We start from the raw sequence: 16,709 nt of genomic DNA, 5'->3' as shown, positions 1-16,709 counted from the left end.
ATTAACCCAATCAGTGATTAGGTAGATTTCAGATCACATTATGAATCAGTCTTACAATCATTACACGCACACACACCATTTTCCAGTTATGAAATCCTTTTCGAAAAAGAACATTTGCTATTGAGCTATTGGGATATGCCTACGTGACCTTTCTTGCTGTTTATTAAGCTGCATTTTCAGTATTTTGTTTTTGCCAAATAATTCATTCTCATTCATGTTTTTATGGGTAGCAGACAAGAAGGTGACGGATTAATTTGTAGGCCAGTAACCTTTTTTAAATATGAGACTGTTGAGATGTTTTTTATATCTCTATATTGATTTATTTATTTAACTGTTCATATCTATCTCCTCTCGCTTCAAAAAATATTTTAAAATTACTGTATTATGGACATGCACAGAATGAAATCTATATTACAGATAACATGTTCATAATTGATTAATAATGTTAATAAGACACGTACATGATACAAACTATATAACCAAATTTGGATTAATATTGAAATATTGTTGTGCATGTAAAGTGATCACTCATTTATTCCATTGGGGTTTTGTGAACACGTTGCATGTATATAGTTTTGTCATAGATTAAATTATCACTGTGCATACCAGAGGCCACAATGCAGTATTAAATGCTTAATAATATAACAATGCATGCTTTATGAAAGTGCCTTTGTCTCTCAAATGACCTGTACTTGATCTGTGAAGCATTTATGAAGCCGGTGTTTTTAATCAACCTCCTGCAACATGATGACAAAGCTTCAATGTTTACAGTCACCGACAAGAATGACAGAAAAGTCCAAATAAATAAATCCAGAATTTGTCAGCCGCAGCAAGCGAAAAGGGGAAACGTCTCTGCATTCAGCTCCAAGCCAGTAATCTATGCAAACATTAGCATGCGAGTCATTAGCATGTGGTTAATGAAATGTTTGTGCGCTCTATCTCACGGGTCCACATTCTCCTGAGTGACAGAGCGAGTGAGGGACACAGCATGCAGAACAGCCAAAGCAGATATAAATAATTTAGGATAAGATCTAATTATTTTCAACATATTTACAGCCAGCGACTCTAGACTCAAGTGTGATGGGGGTTGAACCAATTTTTAGGAAGAAATGACATCTCAAGATGCATTTATTTATTGTTTTTTTTCCTGATGGAAATATCATATATATATATATATATATATATATACACACACACATATATATATGATTCATCTAAAGATATTTATGCTTGCTTCTCCTGTTAAAATCTGTATTGTACTTTGTCCTGTAAATATACGTATAATTTTCTATTGTTTCTGAAAAGCAAACGAACAAACTCTGTAGTCATAAATAGAGTAAATGCTTTGTCTTTGGATTTGAGCCTATGATACAAGCAGAAGAATATCATATAATCCATAGTGAATATCATTCAGAAAGAGAAGTGTTAGAAAAAGTGTGTAATCACAAGCATGCTTACATATCTATTTTCTGGCGAAAAAAAAAAAAGATTAAATAAATTTGGTATTGAACATATGGTTGTCTACTGACTACAAAGATTTAAATGGTATTCATTTTCTCTTATATTCTTCAAAAAACTGTCTCTATACTCTAGTTTACAGAGTAGTCTGTATAATCTCGCCCTTAGACAGAAAATCTTATCACAGAACAACAATGACCTCTTTTCACACAAACCATCGCAATATTGATTACGGTGTACACAATATTATGTTGATTGATTATGTATTACAACAACTGCTCAAAAGCATATCGCATTAACATCTTCGAAAGTAAAGACGTCATCTCAAGCAAATTCAGCATCTATAGGAAAGAACCGAGAAGAAGAGAGGAAGAAGAGGAAATAGAATAGGAAGAACAATTTTTTTTAAAATTGTTTTTTAGTTTTGTTCACATATATAAACGTCCAATAAAACGCATACTGAAAATGCAGACATTTTCAATAGGGCATTTAAAATACGCGACTTATAAAATTCTAAAGGCAGGTTTGAAAAATATGAAATGAAATTAAAACAAGCTTTCCATTGATGTATGGTTTGTTAGGATAGGACAATATTTGGCCGAGATACAACTATTTGATAATCTGGAATCTGAGGGTGCAAAAAAATCTAAATATTGAGAAAATCGCCTTTAAAGTTGTCCAAATGAAGTTCTTAGTAATGCATATTACTAATCAAAAATTAAGTTTTAATATATTTACAGTAGGAAATTTACAAAATATCTTCATGGAACATGATCTTTACTTAATATCCTAATGATTTTTGCCATAAAATAAAAATCAATAAGTGTGACCCATACAATGTATTTTTGGCTATTGCTACAAATTTACCCCAGCGACTTAGGACTGGTTTTGTGCTCCAGGGTCACATATTTAAGAATCTCTGGTCTACAAATGATCAAAATGATTCACTTTTTGCCCACAGGATTCATTATATAAATATAAATCATTATGTGATGAGTTACGGTTCCCCAGAAGTCATGAGTTTAGAAGGTGATATTACATTTTTAATCATTCTTCATAAGTGTTGATTGTGAACTACAAGGTTTCAGAAGTTAATAATCAGAATATAGCAACATGAACGCATCCTCTTAATGCTCAAGCATTTGACACGGTTTAGGGCAGAGTTAACATTTAAACCAGACAGAAAAGCATGACAGATGACATCATCCACAGTCTGAAATCTACCCTTGTGCAACCTTGATGTTTTTAAATGACATATGACTTTCAGGACTTCAGACATTCAATGTATGCTACACCACTGACACTTATCGTGCATTATCAAGCTGCGTTTAATTCTCTTTCTTTCATTTCAGAACAAAGCATGGCGTACCTCCAAAGAGTATTTCCGGGAAAACAGAGGACTTTCATGTTTGTTGTAACTAGAGGAAGCTGATATAAAGATGTAGATTCCATTTTCATCTCCGCTATGTATACAATCCCTTGACAGCACCATAATTAGTCTCTCTCTGTCCTTTATTGTGAAGAAATCCTTCAGTGCTGGCATGGCCCACACTGACGTGAGTTTGAAATCCATAAAAAGACATCTGAGACAAAGATATGCAATGAAAGCAGACAACCGCATAAAGCCAATACAAACCCCAGCTTCTCTGGGCTAATTGGTATTTGTCAGATGAGCGTCTAGGCGCGCTTAAAGGGTATACATAAAACATTGCATTAATCTCTGGGGTAAACACACGCTTGAACGACAACAGCGGGCTTCATTAGGTCATTAATTTGAGGTGGACTGTGGTCGAGCCTGAAATTCCCGGCAGGAATGAAGGCGATGTGTGAAGGATGTTTTTGGTCCTGCTTTAGCGAAGGCTTAATGCGTCTCATAACAACCTGTCTTGTTCTATAAAGTGCTGCGGGTGAGTCTTTAGCCATTGCATATTGTTTCAGCAGTCAGAAACCAGGAACTATTCGCTAAAAATGTTGTGCAGAGAACTGAGAGCCGGAATAAACAGTGACATGTTTAGAAGCAGTAAATTAGTTTCAGTGCTTTTTAAGTCATTAACAGTCATGAACACAAAATGCTTCATTCTAAATATAAAGCATTTGAAAAATAAAAGTGCCACTAGGGCTGTGTATGTTTCTTCTTGGAAAGTGTAAACAAATCAGGCAGACCTGTAAAATGTTAAATGGACCCGTGAGGGCTGAGGGTTTGGATCAACAAACCCTTTTATTTAGAATTTTTGTCTTGTTTCACAGTACAAATATCTAAACATTTTTGAATCAAGATACATTTGAGAAGCAAAATTACTTAAGATGAAAACTGTATCAAAATGAGTTTATTATGAAAGCCTGTTTCCACCACTAAATGAATGAATGGAAATTTATCTAACAATTCTGACTTTTTTCTTGCAATTCTGACTTTATATTTAGTAATTTTCACTTTTTTCTCAGAATTGCGAGATATAAACTCAAAATTCTGAGGATAAAAGTCAGATTTGCAAGTTAATAACTTGTCATTGTAAGATATAAACTCACAGTTCTGAGAAGAAAAGTCAGAATGGTAAGCTGTAAACTCAAATAAACGAGTCAGAATTTTGATATAAAAGCTTGCAATTACCTTTTTTATTTTTTATTTTTTATTTTTTTATTATTGTTATTCCATGGCAAAAAAAAAAAAAAAGATTTGTGAGGTATAAACTTGGAATTGCAAGAAAAAAATAAAGAGTTTATATATTGCAGTTCTATGTCTGCAGCTCTTTTTTTTCACAATTGTGAGTAAAAAAAAATAAAATAAAATCAGAATTGCGACATTTAAAAACACAAAATTATGAGATAAAATTTTCTGAGAATTCTGAGGGGGAAAAGTCCAAATTGTGAGATTAAAAAGTCACAATTACTATTTATTTATTTATTTATTTCTTTGTTTGTTTGTTTGTTTGGAAACAGGCTTCCATAGAGAAAAAAAAAAAACGGTCACTGCGGTAAGAAAAATAAACTTAATTCAAAGAGAAAATAAGGTTATTTTTCTTACCCCACTGGCAGATATTTGGCTTGTTTTAAGCAAAACCTCACTTCATTTTGATAATTTTTCAGAAAACAACTTGTGATTTTGCTTCTCAAATACATAAATGTGTCTTGATTGAAGAATATTTAGATATTTATACTGGAAAACAAGACAAAAATAGTCAGAAGAATTTTGCAGTGCAGAGTTAAATTAGTTAAATTATTAAAATTTCGTTTAGCCAAAAAGTACAAGTTTACATTTGCTCTGTTGGTTGTTTACGCTGTTTCAGAAGAAAATCATTGCCTACCGTGAACACACGGCACATGTACGACTGCTATAGCCACAGGCACCTTTGTAACTTGCCTAATTGATTGTAAACCCCATTTATTTATTTATTTTCCAACAGGTCTGTATCACAATACACCAGATGTTTCGTTTCCACAGTGTAGCCAATGTTTTCCATTTGGCTGCTCTCTGGAAGATTCAGGGTGTCCTAATTACTGCCAGCTCCAAAAAAACAACTTTAAAAAAAGAAAAAGCGAAAGCACCTCTGGACCTCTGGGGATGAATTGAAAGACATTTCAGAATAAGGCATCTGTCGGCAATGCGGCGGCCTTGCGTAGTGGCTCATGAAAAATATGAGCGACTTGATTTGGCCTCATAGATCCTGATTCAACCGAAACCACAATCCCTCTGTTCATTTCAAATGCACTACAGGGAGAGTGCCGCATGGCAGTGAATACTGATCACTTGCTCATTTGCTCTGGGAGCACTTTTTGGCACGACACCACGCTCTCTGTGGCACCGGCAATCCCGAACAGATACCCTTTGTTTATTGGCAGGAATATGTCTCCGGCGTGAGGTTGCCTAAATAATCTCTGCCAGTCAAAAATCCAAGCGTTTCCCCAAAGAGGCAACAAGGAAAAATACACGAAGCGTGCCAGTATTCCAAAAAAGAAGTGTGCTTTTTCCATTATTTTTGAAGGATGTTCTTGATTATAATGAGCTGACAGATGAATATGAAGTAAAAGCAGCGTGGATTTATCCCGGCCTTGCTTTCATTTGCCTTTGCTAATTCGCGTAGCACAAAATTAGCCTTTGACTCGGAGCAGCTTTAGGAATTAAATCTGCACACACACTGAGGGATTGTCAGCCGAGCACGGGAGAAATCATTGACAATTCTTGTCAGGTCGGCGGTGAACACTTGCTTAGTACTGCAGAGAGGAGATTGTGAAAATGAGAGCCCAGGCCCAGAACGGATACAGAATAATTATGTATTTTCCCCCCACCCTTTCTTTCTTTGTGTTTATATTGAGCTCACTCAGACTAGGACAGAGTCACATTCAAGTTGACTAACTCGACACAAACACTGCGGCGCAATCTTCCTCTCGCTGGCTCGCCCTACCCCGGTCGCCCATTTTGTGGTTTCACTGTTCGGCGTTAATCATAAGGCCACGCGGTTCGCACTGTAGTTTTTGCACTTTTTTTCTGTCACTCGTGGAGGTTTACAACAGATTTCTTCACATGCAGACTCTCTGAGGAGTTGAAAAGAGCATGAACCCAAACTCAGCAAAGCTCTCTCTCTCTCTCCTCTCTCTCTCTCTCTCTCTCTCTCTCTCTCTCTCTCTCTCTCTCTCTTCTAATCTCCTCTGCTGGCTGTGGACTCCGCTGGTTCATTTGAGTGGATAAGGACACGCGCTGAAAATACTTAGATAGCTGGAGGTTCCTGTGAGGCCTGACTTTTCTGTGACAGAGAGTGGAAAAAAAAAGAAAAAGAAAAAACATCAGCAAGATCTTTATCAGGTTTTATCCAACTCGTTTAGCGTGTTTCTTTGCAGATTTTTGTACAATGTGTTTGCTTTTTATTACATGACCATGTGATTTGGGTATTTATTTTCTTCTTTATATTTTTTTTTTTTTGGTTAATTAGTATTCAGAGTATTTAATTGGAGGTATTATAATATACATCAGGACCATTGCTAGACATATAATGAGAACAAGTTTGCCCATTAGTGCAGTATCATAATGCAAAGTCATTAATGCATAATTAATTGAAAACAGAGTTTAAATTTTCCATTGTTTAGTTTGACTATTAATGATGCCATTGAGGTTTTAATACTATTAATACCTGTACCAGTATTCATAATAATAATAATAATAATAATTATTATTATTATTATTATTATTATTATTATTATTATTATTATTATTATAAAATGATATGTATTATATTGAATTATAATTTACATTTTTTATTAAATATAATTTAATTATATTTATAATGTATTATTATTACTATTAGTATTATTATTATGAACTATGGTGTTACACAGATATTGGTGCAGTCGTATGTTAATTAAATAATGACAAGTTGCAAGTTCAAATCTGAAAATTAAAAATAGATGTTCAAATTTGGACAAAAATGAATAAAAAATAAAATTGCAGTATAAGTGCAGTAAGTGCATATACATATTTATATTTATATGCACTATAATATATTTTATTTATATTTATATGCACTATAATATATTTTAGAAACATACTTCCCTACTATATAGTAGGCAAAAAAAGTGGTATATCTGATTCACAGTATTTATAAAACATTAGTCAAAAAATACCCAGGTGACATATTACTTCCAGCCAGAGTCTGAAGTGTGCATCCAATGGACTATCTCATGAAGCCACGGGATACGATTTGTGAATGGCAATGTAGTACGTCCATATTACATTATTACTACATACATTCATATGATATAGAACATAATATTTATTGTTGCAAAGTACTTACTCAAAGAAGTATCTACTCAGAGAAGTATCTACAACTATCTACTTGTTCGGATGCAACCTCAATGTTTAGTGTGTTTTTTTTTTTTTTGTTGTTTTTTTTACAAATGTCCTGAATGTTTGGTATGACTGTTGTTTGAAAAAAAAGGATACTTGTATTGTACCTTTTCTGTTAATTGCCCACACATAGCTTCTGACCTTTTTAACTTGCAAAAATTTATATTCAGAAAAGATCTTCAGCCTAGGTGTAGCAATGACTCTGATATACATTTGTTATCTCAGTTAACATTTAATATTTAGAATTGCCGTTCTACATCACATAATTAGTTGACACTTGCAGTAGTGCTACAACTGTCATATTAACATGAGGTTCCCCTCTATCGCTTCATGATCTGCTAAATATTTAAACATTCAAATGTGAGCCATCATTCTGTAACTTTCCATTATTAGTGCTTGCAAAAATCAAGATTATGGCATTCTTTTTTTATACATTATATATATATATATATATATATATATACTTTTTTTGTTTTGTTTTTGTTTTGTTTTTTGTTAAAGTGCCAAGTATTTAAATGAAGAGGATCAAAAGGGTTAGGTAGACACAAGAAGAGAGCTCACCGGGAAAACGGGACAGTATGAACGGGTTTATTTGCACAATGCATTATGGGGCTTGGAGAAGGTTAATAGGATTTTGTTCACATCAATAGCGCTGATGGCACACCATGTGAGCTGCTGCCCCCACATCAAACTCCTGACACAAAGGCGGGAATATGCATGGGGGGTTCGGCACTTCTGAGTGTCTTTCTGCACAACAGGGCCACGGTGCCTGAGCAGTTATAATGACCAGTGGATGGCCAGTAAGATGTTTCCGGATTGTGAGTTTGTTATAAATATAGTGGTGTGTGCTGTTAAAATTTGAAAGATTTCCCAATGGTTTTAAGCTTGAGTCATCACAAAATTACATTTAGAAAACTGTCTCTTTAATCCTGTTTGTTTTGCATTTCTGCCTGATGCGGCTTCATATTAACATGAGGTTCCCCTCTATCGCTTCATGATCTGCTAAATATTTAAACATTCAAATGTGAGCCATCATTCTGTAACTTTCCATTATTAGGCGGCTTCATATTAATTCAAAGCAGAAGCTGTTTTCACATATCATAGACTAACTGAATTATAAATTATAGTGTATTTGCTTTGTAGAACATAAGTGCTAATATTCAATTTCTCACTTTTATATTCATCCCTGTTGCAGTGATGGGAGTATTTTAGACTTTTAGGGTTTCAAACATCCTAGTATCTGCAACTAACTACAAGGTTTGACATTACAACATTCACTAGATTTCACTAGAGTTATTTTCCAATGGGTAGTGATTTACCAAAGCAAAATATATATTTTTGTTTGTCAAATTTAGCGAGATTGAGCTAATAATCAAACTACTGTCTTTTTTATGAAGCACTGATTAATGTTAGGTAATCGTTTCATTCAGACAATTCATTAAAATGAATTGATTAAACTATTATGAACTATGTTTTTTTTTTTTTTTATGAATAATATAATTATTACTAGCTTGACTGTTGAACTACTATAATTATTAGCTTGACTGTTGAACTACTTCAAACTGTAGCTTATTAATCGAAAGCACAGTATAGCTGTACGATATAGATATAATTTGTGAATGCCTATAGACTACACAGTAGAAAAAGAGCCATGAAGCAAGCGGTGAGAGCACAGTTGTTTTATTGGAAATATTCTTCCCATTGTATGGATTATTTCTGGCTCCACACTGGAAAATAAATTCTCTTTTAGGGCTTGTCTATGTCAGGGGCCAGTGGAGGCCTTGCTTTGATAGACATAAATATGGCATCCCACAAGGCTCTGTAAAGGTTGCTGAATTATCTTTATGAGGAGAACCATCAATGGCTTTGATGGCTTCTCGCTGGGGCTCTAAGTACCCGTCTATTGGGCTACGCAAGTTCTCGCACGTCACCCACACACACACTAGTAAGAAATGGGGGGAAATAGATGGAATAGTTGCTCCACAGTGGTCTCCCCGAACCAGCATGTGGGTGTTTCGTTCTCCCTTGCCCTCCTACAGTATTTATGGGAGCCCTGTGTCTTTCTGGCACTTTAATTGGGAATGAGAGTGGACGGTAGATGAGAACCGGGCCAAAAGCATGTGATTGCTGTCATGCCAGTGAAACGCAGCAGTCAGAAAAAGAGGGAGAGATAGAAGGAGAGAGAGCTAGAGAAAAGAGAGAAGCATCAAAGCTCTGGGAAGGAGGCCAGGACACTGCTGAGTCTGACACTTCCTCAACCGACGGACTCATCGCAGTCAGCGCTGTTTTGTTGCCTTGTCACGTAAAATGCAATGCTATGAGGGCGGAATCTCATTCTCGTTTTTGATTGATTTATTGTTTTCTCCTTACCCACTCTTGCCTGCTCGCCTTTCTGTTGCACACGTTTCTTTTCTTGCATTATTCCCCACAAAAACAACCCTGCACCATAAGAGGAAGAGATGTCGATCTGTCTGTGCTACCACTCCTCTCTCCACCACAAACCTATCACACGTTTACATTTAGAAGATGAATGCAATGATGAAAGCTTTTGACATAAAATTGGCCGACCCCCTTCTCGCATGCACCGGGGGTGTAACTGCTGCTGTCTCTGCCATCTGACGCCAGTGGCTTGACAAGTGCTCCGCTCTGATCTTTATGCTTTTTTTATTTGAACCGAATCATGTTGTACTGGTAGGCCCACCTTTCAGCAAATTGCACGTAGAGGTTTGTCTCTCAACTGATTTGTGTCCTGACTTGATCTTGGCTAAAACATGCATGATTTGTGCATGTTGAAAGCCGGGACATCAGCTGTTATTATCAGGTCACGGTTATAATGTAAGCCTTTGAATTAAACCCACACAAGCATATCGGTTTTGGAACATCACGATGTGGTCATTAATATAAAGAGGGTTATTATGGCACTTTGTATCCCACACATCGATTCATTCTAATAGCCTACACTCGCATTGATTTTGTTCTAATACATCATTAGCTATCATGCTGAAAGCATTATCCGTTAGGTATGGGTTCATTTGATGCTTGTGATTCATGTTCGTAACTGACCATTGTGCTTGTTTGTGTTGTGTGTTAATGGTCAGAATGACTGTAATTGCTCATATTATACTGTACAGTAGCTCACTGGTAGAGCATGATGCTAGCAACCACATGGTCATAGGTTCGATTCCCATTTATACATTTCGCAAATGCTCTAATCCATTGCATTAAATTTATATATTTTATCAGTCCATGCATTCCCTTGGAATCGAACCCAAGACCTACTAGAAGGAACTTCCACAAGTCTTGGAACATTTATGTTGTGCTAAAAGCGTAAAATAGCCCTTAGAAAAAGTACTGTGGTGGTACCATGATATAGATGGAAAAGTATGCTATTTTGATATATTGCATGGCATTATTTGATTACATACTCATCTGTATGCCATTGTACCCTAACTGTAAGGTATTTGAAAGAATACCATGGTATTATCATCATGGATCTATGTTCGAACAACTGTGTAAGGGGTAAGGGGTAAAAGAAAAACAATCTCCACTTATGCATGGTTCACTCTGAAAGTATGTAATGTTTGAAAAGCTTTGAACTATACAAAAAAATGAGGACATGCACTTTCTCACAGCTACTGTTAAAAAAAAACAAGGAAAGAAATAAACTTTTTTTAAGAGTACCAGCCCTTACCTTTCCAACATACTGCTTTCCAGTTCCCGTCCACTCCTCTAAGAGAAAGAAACTATTCCACATCCATCCTCGTTTAGTGCGGTGTAGAGTCTGTCCATCCCGATCCGACGTGCTAATTCCAGGCACCGGCCGGATCAGTGCAACGCTCCATCCCAGCAAGCAGAACAACAGGAGGAAAGTAAGTTGATTGATTATCATTGTATCCGATCACTCCTGGAGAGTCCTTGATAAGGAATCAATTAAGAAACAGAGCTCTGCGTTGAAGATACTGCTGAATGGTAGGAGTGAAGAAATGGGGCATCTTATCCTTAATTCTCCTAAATTCTGTCTTCTTGGGCCCTGTGACGAATAGAAAAAGATCACTAAGAAACCATTTCAACACAATATCAGCAGAAAGCTACGTGTTTGCTAAATTACCTCAGGGCCGAGTGCCACAGACGACAACGGCACTCTGTAAATTTGTGTTAGCTGACTAAAATCGTGTTGGCTAACTAGAAAACGAATCGTTAATATTGATTGATCGCAAAGGATTAAGTGACTCAAATTTTAGCACACAGCAGTCTCTCTGTGGTCTCTAATTGATGAAAACTTCATGAGCCTGAACGTCTCTAAACATTTACTTTCCTCACCTTGCATACTGTAGATTTACGGTTACCCCCAAAATGCAGCAATGGCCAAAAAGTCGATAGCAAACTCAAAATGCTGAGGACTTCCACTTTACACACACAAACTAGTGTAAAAGAAGCAAAGGCAGCGGCTCACTGAAGCAGTCTCTCCTCCAGGACTAGTTCTGATAGGTAATTTGGAGGATGTATGCATAATTTATTGGCTTTTGGAAGTTAATCCTAATAAATCTTTCTTCCCTCATTTTTGTCGAAAGCCCATTTTCCAGGAGTCTGCAGGAAAAGGCCAAGGAGCCAAGTTAGCCTGACAGGCATTCATTACAGCAAACGTCTCCAGGGGTCTCGTGAGCAAACGAGGAGCAGATTCAAGACCTACTAGAAGGAACTTCCACAAGTCTTGGAACATTTATGTTGTGCTAAAAGCGTAAAATAGCCCTTAGAAAAAGTACTGTGGTGGTACCATGATATAGATGGAAAAGTATGCTATTTTGATATATTGCATGGCATTATTTGATTACATACTCATCTGTATGCCATTGTACCCTAACTGTAAGGTATTTGAAAGAATACCATGGTATTATCATCATGGATCTATGTTCGAACAACTGTGTAAGGGGTAAGGGGTAAAAGAAAAACAATCTCCACTTATGCATGGTTCACTCTGAAAGTATGTAATGTTTGAAAAACTTTGAACTATACAAAAAAATGAGGACATGCACTTTCTCACAGCTACTGTTAAAAAAAACAAGGAAAGAAATAAACTTTTTTTTAAGAGTACCAGCCCTTACCTTTCCAACATACTGCTTTCCAGTTCCCGTCCACTCCTCTAAGAGAAAGAAACTATTCCACATCCATCCTCGTTTAGTGCGGTGTAGAGTCTGTCCATCCCGATCCGACGTGCTAATTCCAGGCACCGGCCGGATCAGTGCAACGCTCCATCCCAGCAAGCAGAACAACAGGAGGAAAGTAAGTTGATTGATTATCATAATTAGGGCTCTGGTTCTGTTTGATGTGACTGAAGTTAAGCATTTAAATGAACACTGTCTTGTGAATACGAATCAAATAATTTACTTAATGAGATATGGATGAAGTTAGGAATTATTCACTAGGCAGCGTTTGAAAGTGTGCAGACTACTCTAATTTGTGGAATCACTGGCTTTGCTAATGCGAGTAATGCATTTTGTCAGCCCCAGCAATGGAGGCCTTTTGTGGCCCATCGTCCATTCAGACATACTGTATATTTCAATGCAGCCCCGGGTTAGCTAGTAGGGTAGAACTTTGACATTCAGAAGGTCCTTATGAATTAATCATGATTTTTATTTTCACAAGACTAAGCTGAGTCTTTCACATCCGGTATGATTCACACATTGGCACGAACTGAGACGGTCTGTGTCTAGCGCGGGCCACATTTGATTTTGGAATAAGGGTCGTTCTGATCGTTCAGGAGCATGCAATCAGCAGCTGGCATGGAAAAACCTGCTCAAGTCTCTGGCGTGACCTTGACGGACAGATCCAGATAAATATCCATCTGTCAGTGTCATGGTCCACGACCGACTTGATTGATTTAACGGTTTCTATGACACGTTTTCCATCTATGGTCTTAGCTCAAGGGCGAGCGCGGACAAAAGAGTAATACAAATTAGTTCTGATTCATGCATGTTTATTGCACGCTCTTTCAAAGCCTGATGAAGCTGGTGCTCCTCTCTCAGAGTTTGCTCTTTCATGATTTAATAGAGTTCTCAGTGATGTGTCATATAACTACCAATTTTATCTTAGATGTTTCTCCTAAAATTGCTTAGGAGAAATAAAGATAGCCACAAATTGCTCACATTGAGTAAATGTACAGAGCTATAAAATAAATGTGGATAGCAGCACAGATAATGTAGCCTATTGCAGACTTAACCTTTTCTCGGGAGAAAAATAAAATCTGAGAAGCAGGAGATGTTTATCCTTTTATATGCTTATTATTTATATATTTATCTTATGTATTTTCCTGAAGTCTGTTAAAATGAATTGTGGTTCCAGTCAATGAATGCTGTTTAAGCTTGCTCAGGAGATTTAATAGAATTCTCAGTTATGTTTCATTCAAGTATCATTTATTTGTATTGTATGGTTCTCCTAGGATCCCACAGAAGAAATAAATAGCCACAAATAGACAACTGTTCACATACAGTACAATAATAGAGATATAAAATGTATGTGGAAATCAGCACAGATAATTTTGTCTATTGCAGAATTTGGTATCTTAACTTTTTACCTGTGAAAAAAAAAAAAAAGTTATTTTCAAAGTTTCCTAAAGTCTGCTAAAATTAATTTTGGCTCCAATCCAAAATCCAATCCTCCAATCCATAAATGCTGTTTAAGAATTGACGTTCTTCTTTAATAGAGTTCTCAGTTATGTTTCAGATGGATTTTCCTTAAATCTCATAAAAGAAATTAACAGCCACTAATTAGACAATTATTGAATACAGTAGGTGAGCTATACAATAAAATGTAGATAGCATAGCTATCATATTTTTTTCAAAAGCATAGCTTTTAGAATAATGTGATGTGATTTTTGTTTATTTATTTAGCAAAGTTTGGTATATTGACAAATCTGAGCACAGTTTAAAAAAAAATTGAGATCTCTTCTAAACAGTTGCGGTTCAAATTGTTCATGAATACTGTCTACAAACTGATTTTCCACTGATGTTCAAATGTTGTGGTTTTTATGGAGTTCTCAACAGAGTTATGCCTCAGTACACTTTTTTTGTTAGCCACAAATAGCCACAAATGAGAAGCGTTAACATGAAGTAAGAGAATAAAGAAATGTGAAATGTGGACAGCATAGCTCAGATACTTTGATTTCTGAAGAAATGTGTTTTATTGCAGACTTTGGTATGCTGCCAAATCCAAGCACAGTTTAAAATGTTGAGATTACAACTTGAGACCAAAACAAAACCTGAGAAGCGAGAGATTTAAGACATTAATAAACTTATCCACACATACTGTATATTTATTGCGTATGCTAAAGTAACAAACAATTTGTGGTTCCGAGAATTGGTGTTCCCCTCCTCAGGGTGCTTTTGTTTTCATTAGGCATGGCGATTTGAGTTATCAAATCACACGTTGTAAAGATTTTTGCAAGTTTTCACAACATAATAATGGAGAGAGAGGCGCTGTATATTTCAAGCTCAGTTGGGAAGATGTTAACACTACAGAGGTGAGAGGATGTAGCTTGTGAAAAGGCCAGACAGGAGATTTGTGTTTCAATAATGACTGCTGGACTCACAGGGTGCCAGAAACCCATATATATATATATAAATAAAAACTCTTGTTATCATGCACTCTTAGCCTTTCCACTGCAATGTCAAGAACGTTCTGGAGAAAAAAAAAATACAAAAATTATGTGCACCAATTTTTGTGTGGTGATTCTCATGATTGCATTTTCTAATTATCATTCAAGGCTGTCCTTGAGGTTTTAATAGCATTCTGGATATTAATCTTTGCTACAGCATGCCTATTAAGCATTAGGCCAGCGAATATTTTTATATTATTATTTCGCCTGCTACTATACAACAAAGAAAAGCTATCTTGCCAGATGTTTAGGGCTGTCACTTAACTATCTCACTTTGATTAGTGCATTAAAAACTTGTTTATGTGTGGCAGTAAGGGAGGATCCGCGATACCATAGGGGGGAGGAACGGAGGAAGTGCGAGGGAGTGGAGCGAGGAGGAAGAATCTTCTCACTTGTCCTATTAAGAGCATCTAATTAGTGTGTATATGTGAATTTAGGCGTATGTAGACATGCTAGTCGAGGCATAATGAGGTAATGCTACATAATTATGAATTAATTGGTAGAGAGGACGGAGAGTTGTCCTACCGGAAAAAAAACAACACGGCTGACCCCGTTGATCGGTGTGACACTGAAAACATTTTGTGAGCGGCATTTTGCAAACGGACGACAAAGTTCAAGTTTTGTAATTTGCAGACTTGATTGACAGTGATATACAGCTCAAGTCTGCAGGATCAGACCGCTCTGGTGAACACAGACCCGCCAAAGACTTTCTATGTAATTGCCGTAGTCCTGTCTGCAAGGTACTGCTATATTTCTCCCGAGGTTTATACAAGCAGTCTGGGGCAGCGTTGTCTTTGGGGAATACATCTGCCAGAGTTCAACACAGCTTCGTTCACTCATGCTATCTGCCTCCAAACACCCCCCTCTTTCTCTCCTCAGTATATTCCCCCTAAGACCATATCAGACACGGATCATTTAGGGAAACTGGGTTATTTCTGTCTACACCTGACTGTGTTCTGATGGATGTTTGGAGCCATATGTGGGATACGGAGTCTTGTGTCTGTGCATTTGTCGTGCTTATTATGGCTGGGGAAAGTTTTTTGGCGCTTCTCATTTTTGTGACCTTGACATCTCAAGCGTTAAAGGATGGAGACTTCATTCAGGTTATAAGTTTGACAGGAGAACTTCACTTCTGGAAACAGGACGAACAAATCGCTTAATAATATATAGACTGCATACTCTCTAAAAGATTGAAATTTCTTGATTTGACAAAAGATTGATTTCTGACAATCGAAGCAGCCTCGTGGTCTGTCCAGATTATTCGCAGGGCATCAAACTCTCTGCCACGGTCAGATAAAGATGGACTTAGAGTTAGTTTTTTGTAACATTTACTGTAGCAGAGGCCTTCCGCATTCAATTTAAGAAAATATTGAGATTTTATGTGATTTATTCTTGCATATAGATTATGTTTCCAGAAGAAGAATCTGTATAAAACAGATAAAAAGTGTTACATAAGCCTGTAAATTTCTCTCTGAAGACAATCGTCTCTAAATGCGTGTGCTGTCAGTGACAGATCTTCTATTCACAGGCTTTTGTGCGGGTTTCCAAGTCAATCATTTTGCATTGAAAGAGATGCTATTAGTGTGGCTAATTTAGAAAGCAGAAATGCAACATGCACTTTAGAGGTTAATTTGTGTTGGACAATAATTAACACTCACTAATGACTTCCAATACCAAGATCCAGTTGATTGGCTGTATTTAGAAGTAACATATCCTAGTGTTTATGTGTGCATGCATGTGTGTGTGTGTGTGTGTGTGTGTGTG

At 36.5% G+C, this 16,709-nt stretch overlaps 1 protein-coding gene across 1 annotated transcript in view; it reads right to left on the bottom strand.

The window, feature by feature from the left end:
* LOC107753259 (cadherin-10-like) overlaps nt 1-16,709 on the bottom strand; it is a 50,216-nt gene that overhangs the window by 32,369 nt on the left and 1,138 nt on the right. Inside the window, exon 2 of the mRNA XM_016569383.1 lies at nt 10,986-11,324. Coding sequence (XP_016424869.1) covers nt 10,986-11,183 — 198 coding nt within the window. The 5' untranslated portion in view covers nt 11,184-11,324. The remainder of the gene's footprint in view (nt 1-10,985; nt 11,325-16,709) is intronic.

The sequence above is a fragment of the Sinocyclocheilus rhinocerous genome, unplaced genomic scaffold, assembly GCF_001515625.1.
Source record: "Sinocyclocheilus rhinocerous isolate Xijiao unplaced genomic scaffold, SAMN03320098_v1.1 scaffold411, whole genome shotgun sequence".
In the NCBI taxonomy this organism is placed as follows: Eukaryota; Metazoa; Chordata; class Actinopteri; order Cypriniformes; family Cyprinidae; genus Sinocyclocheilus; species Sinocyclocheilus rhinocerous.
Note: the sequence above shows the minus strand (reverse complement) of the source record. Positions and strands in the feature narration are given on the sequence as shown.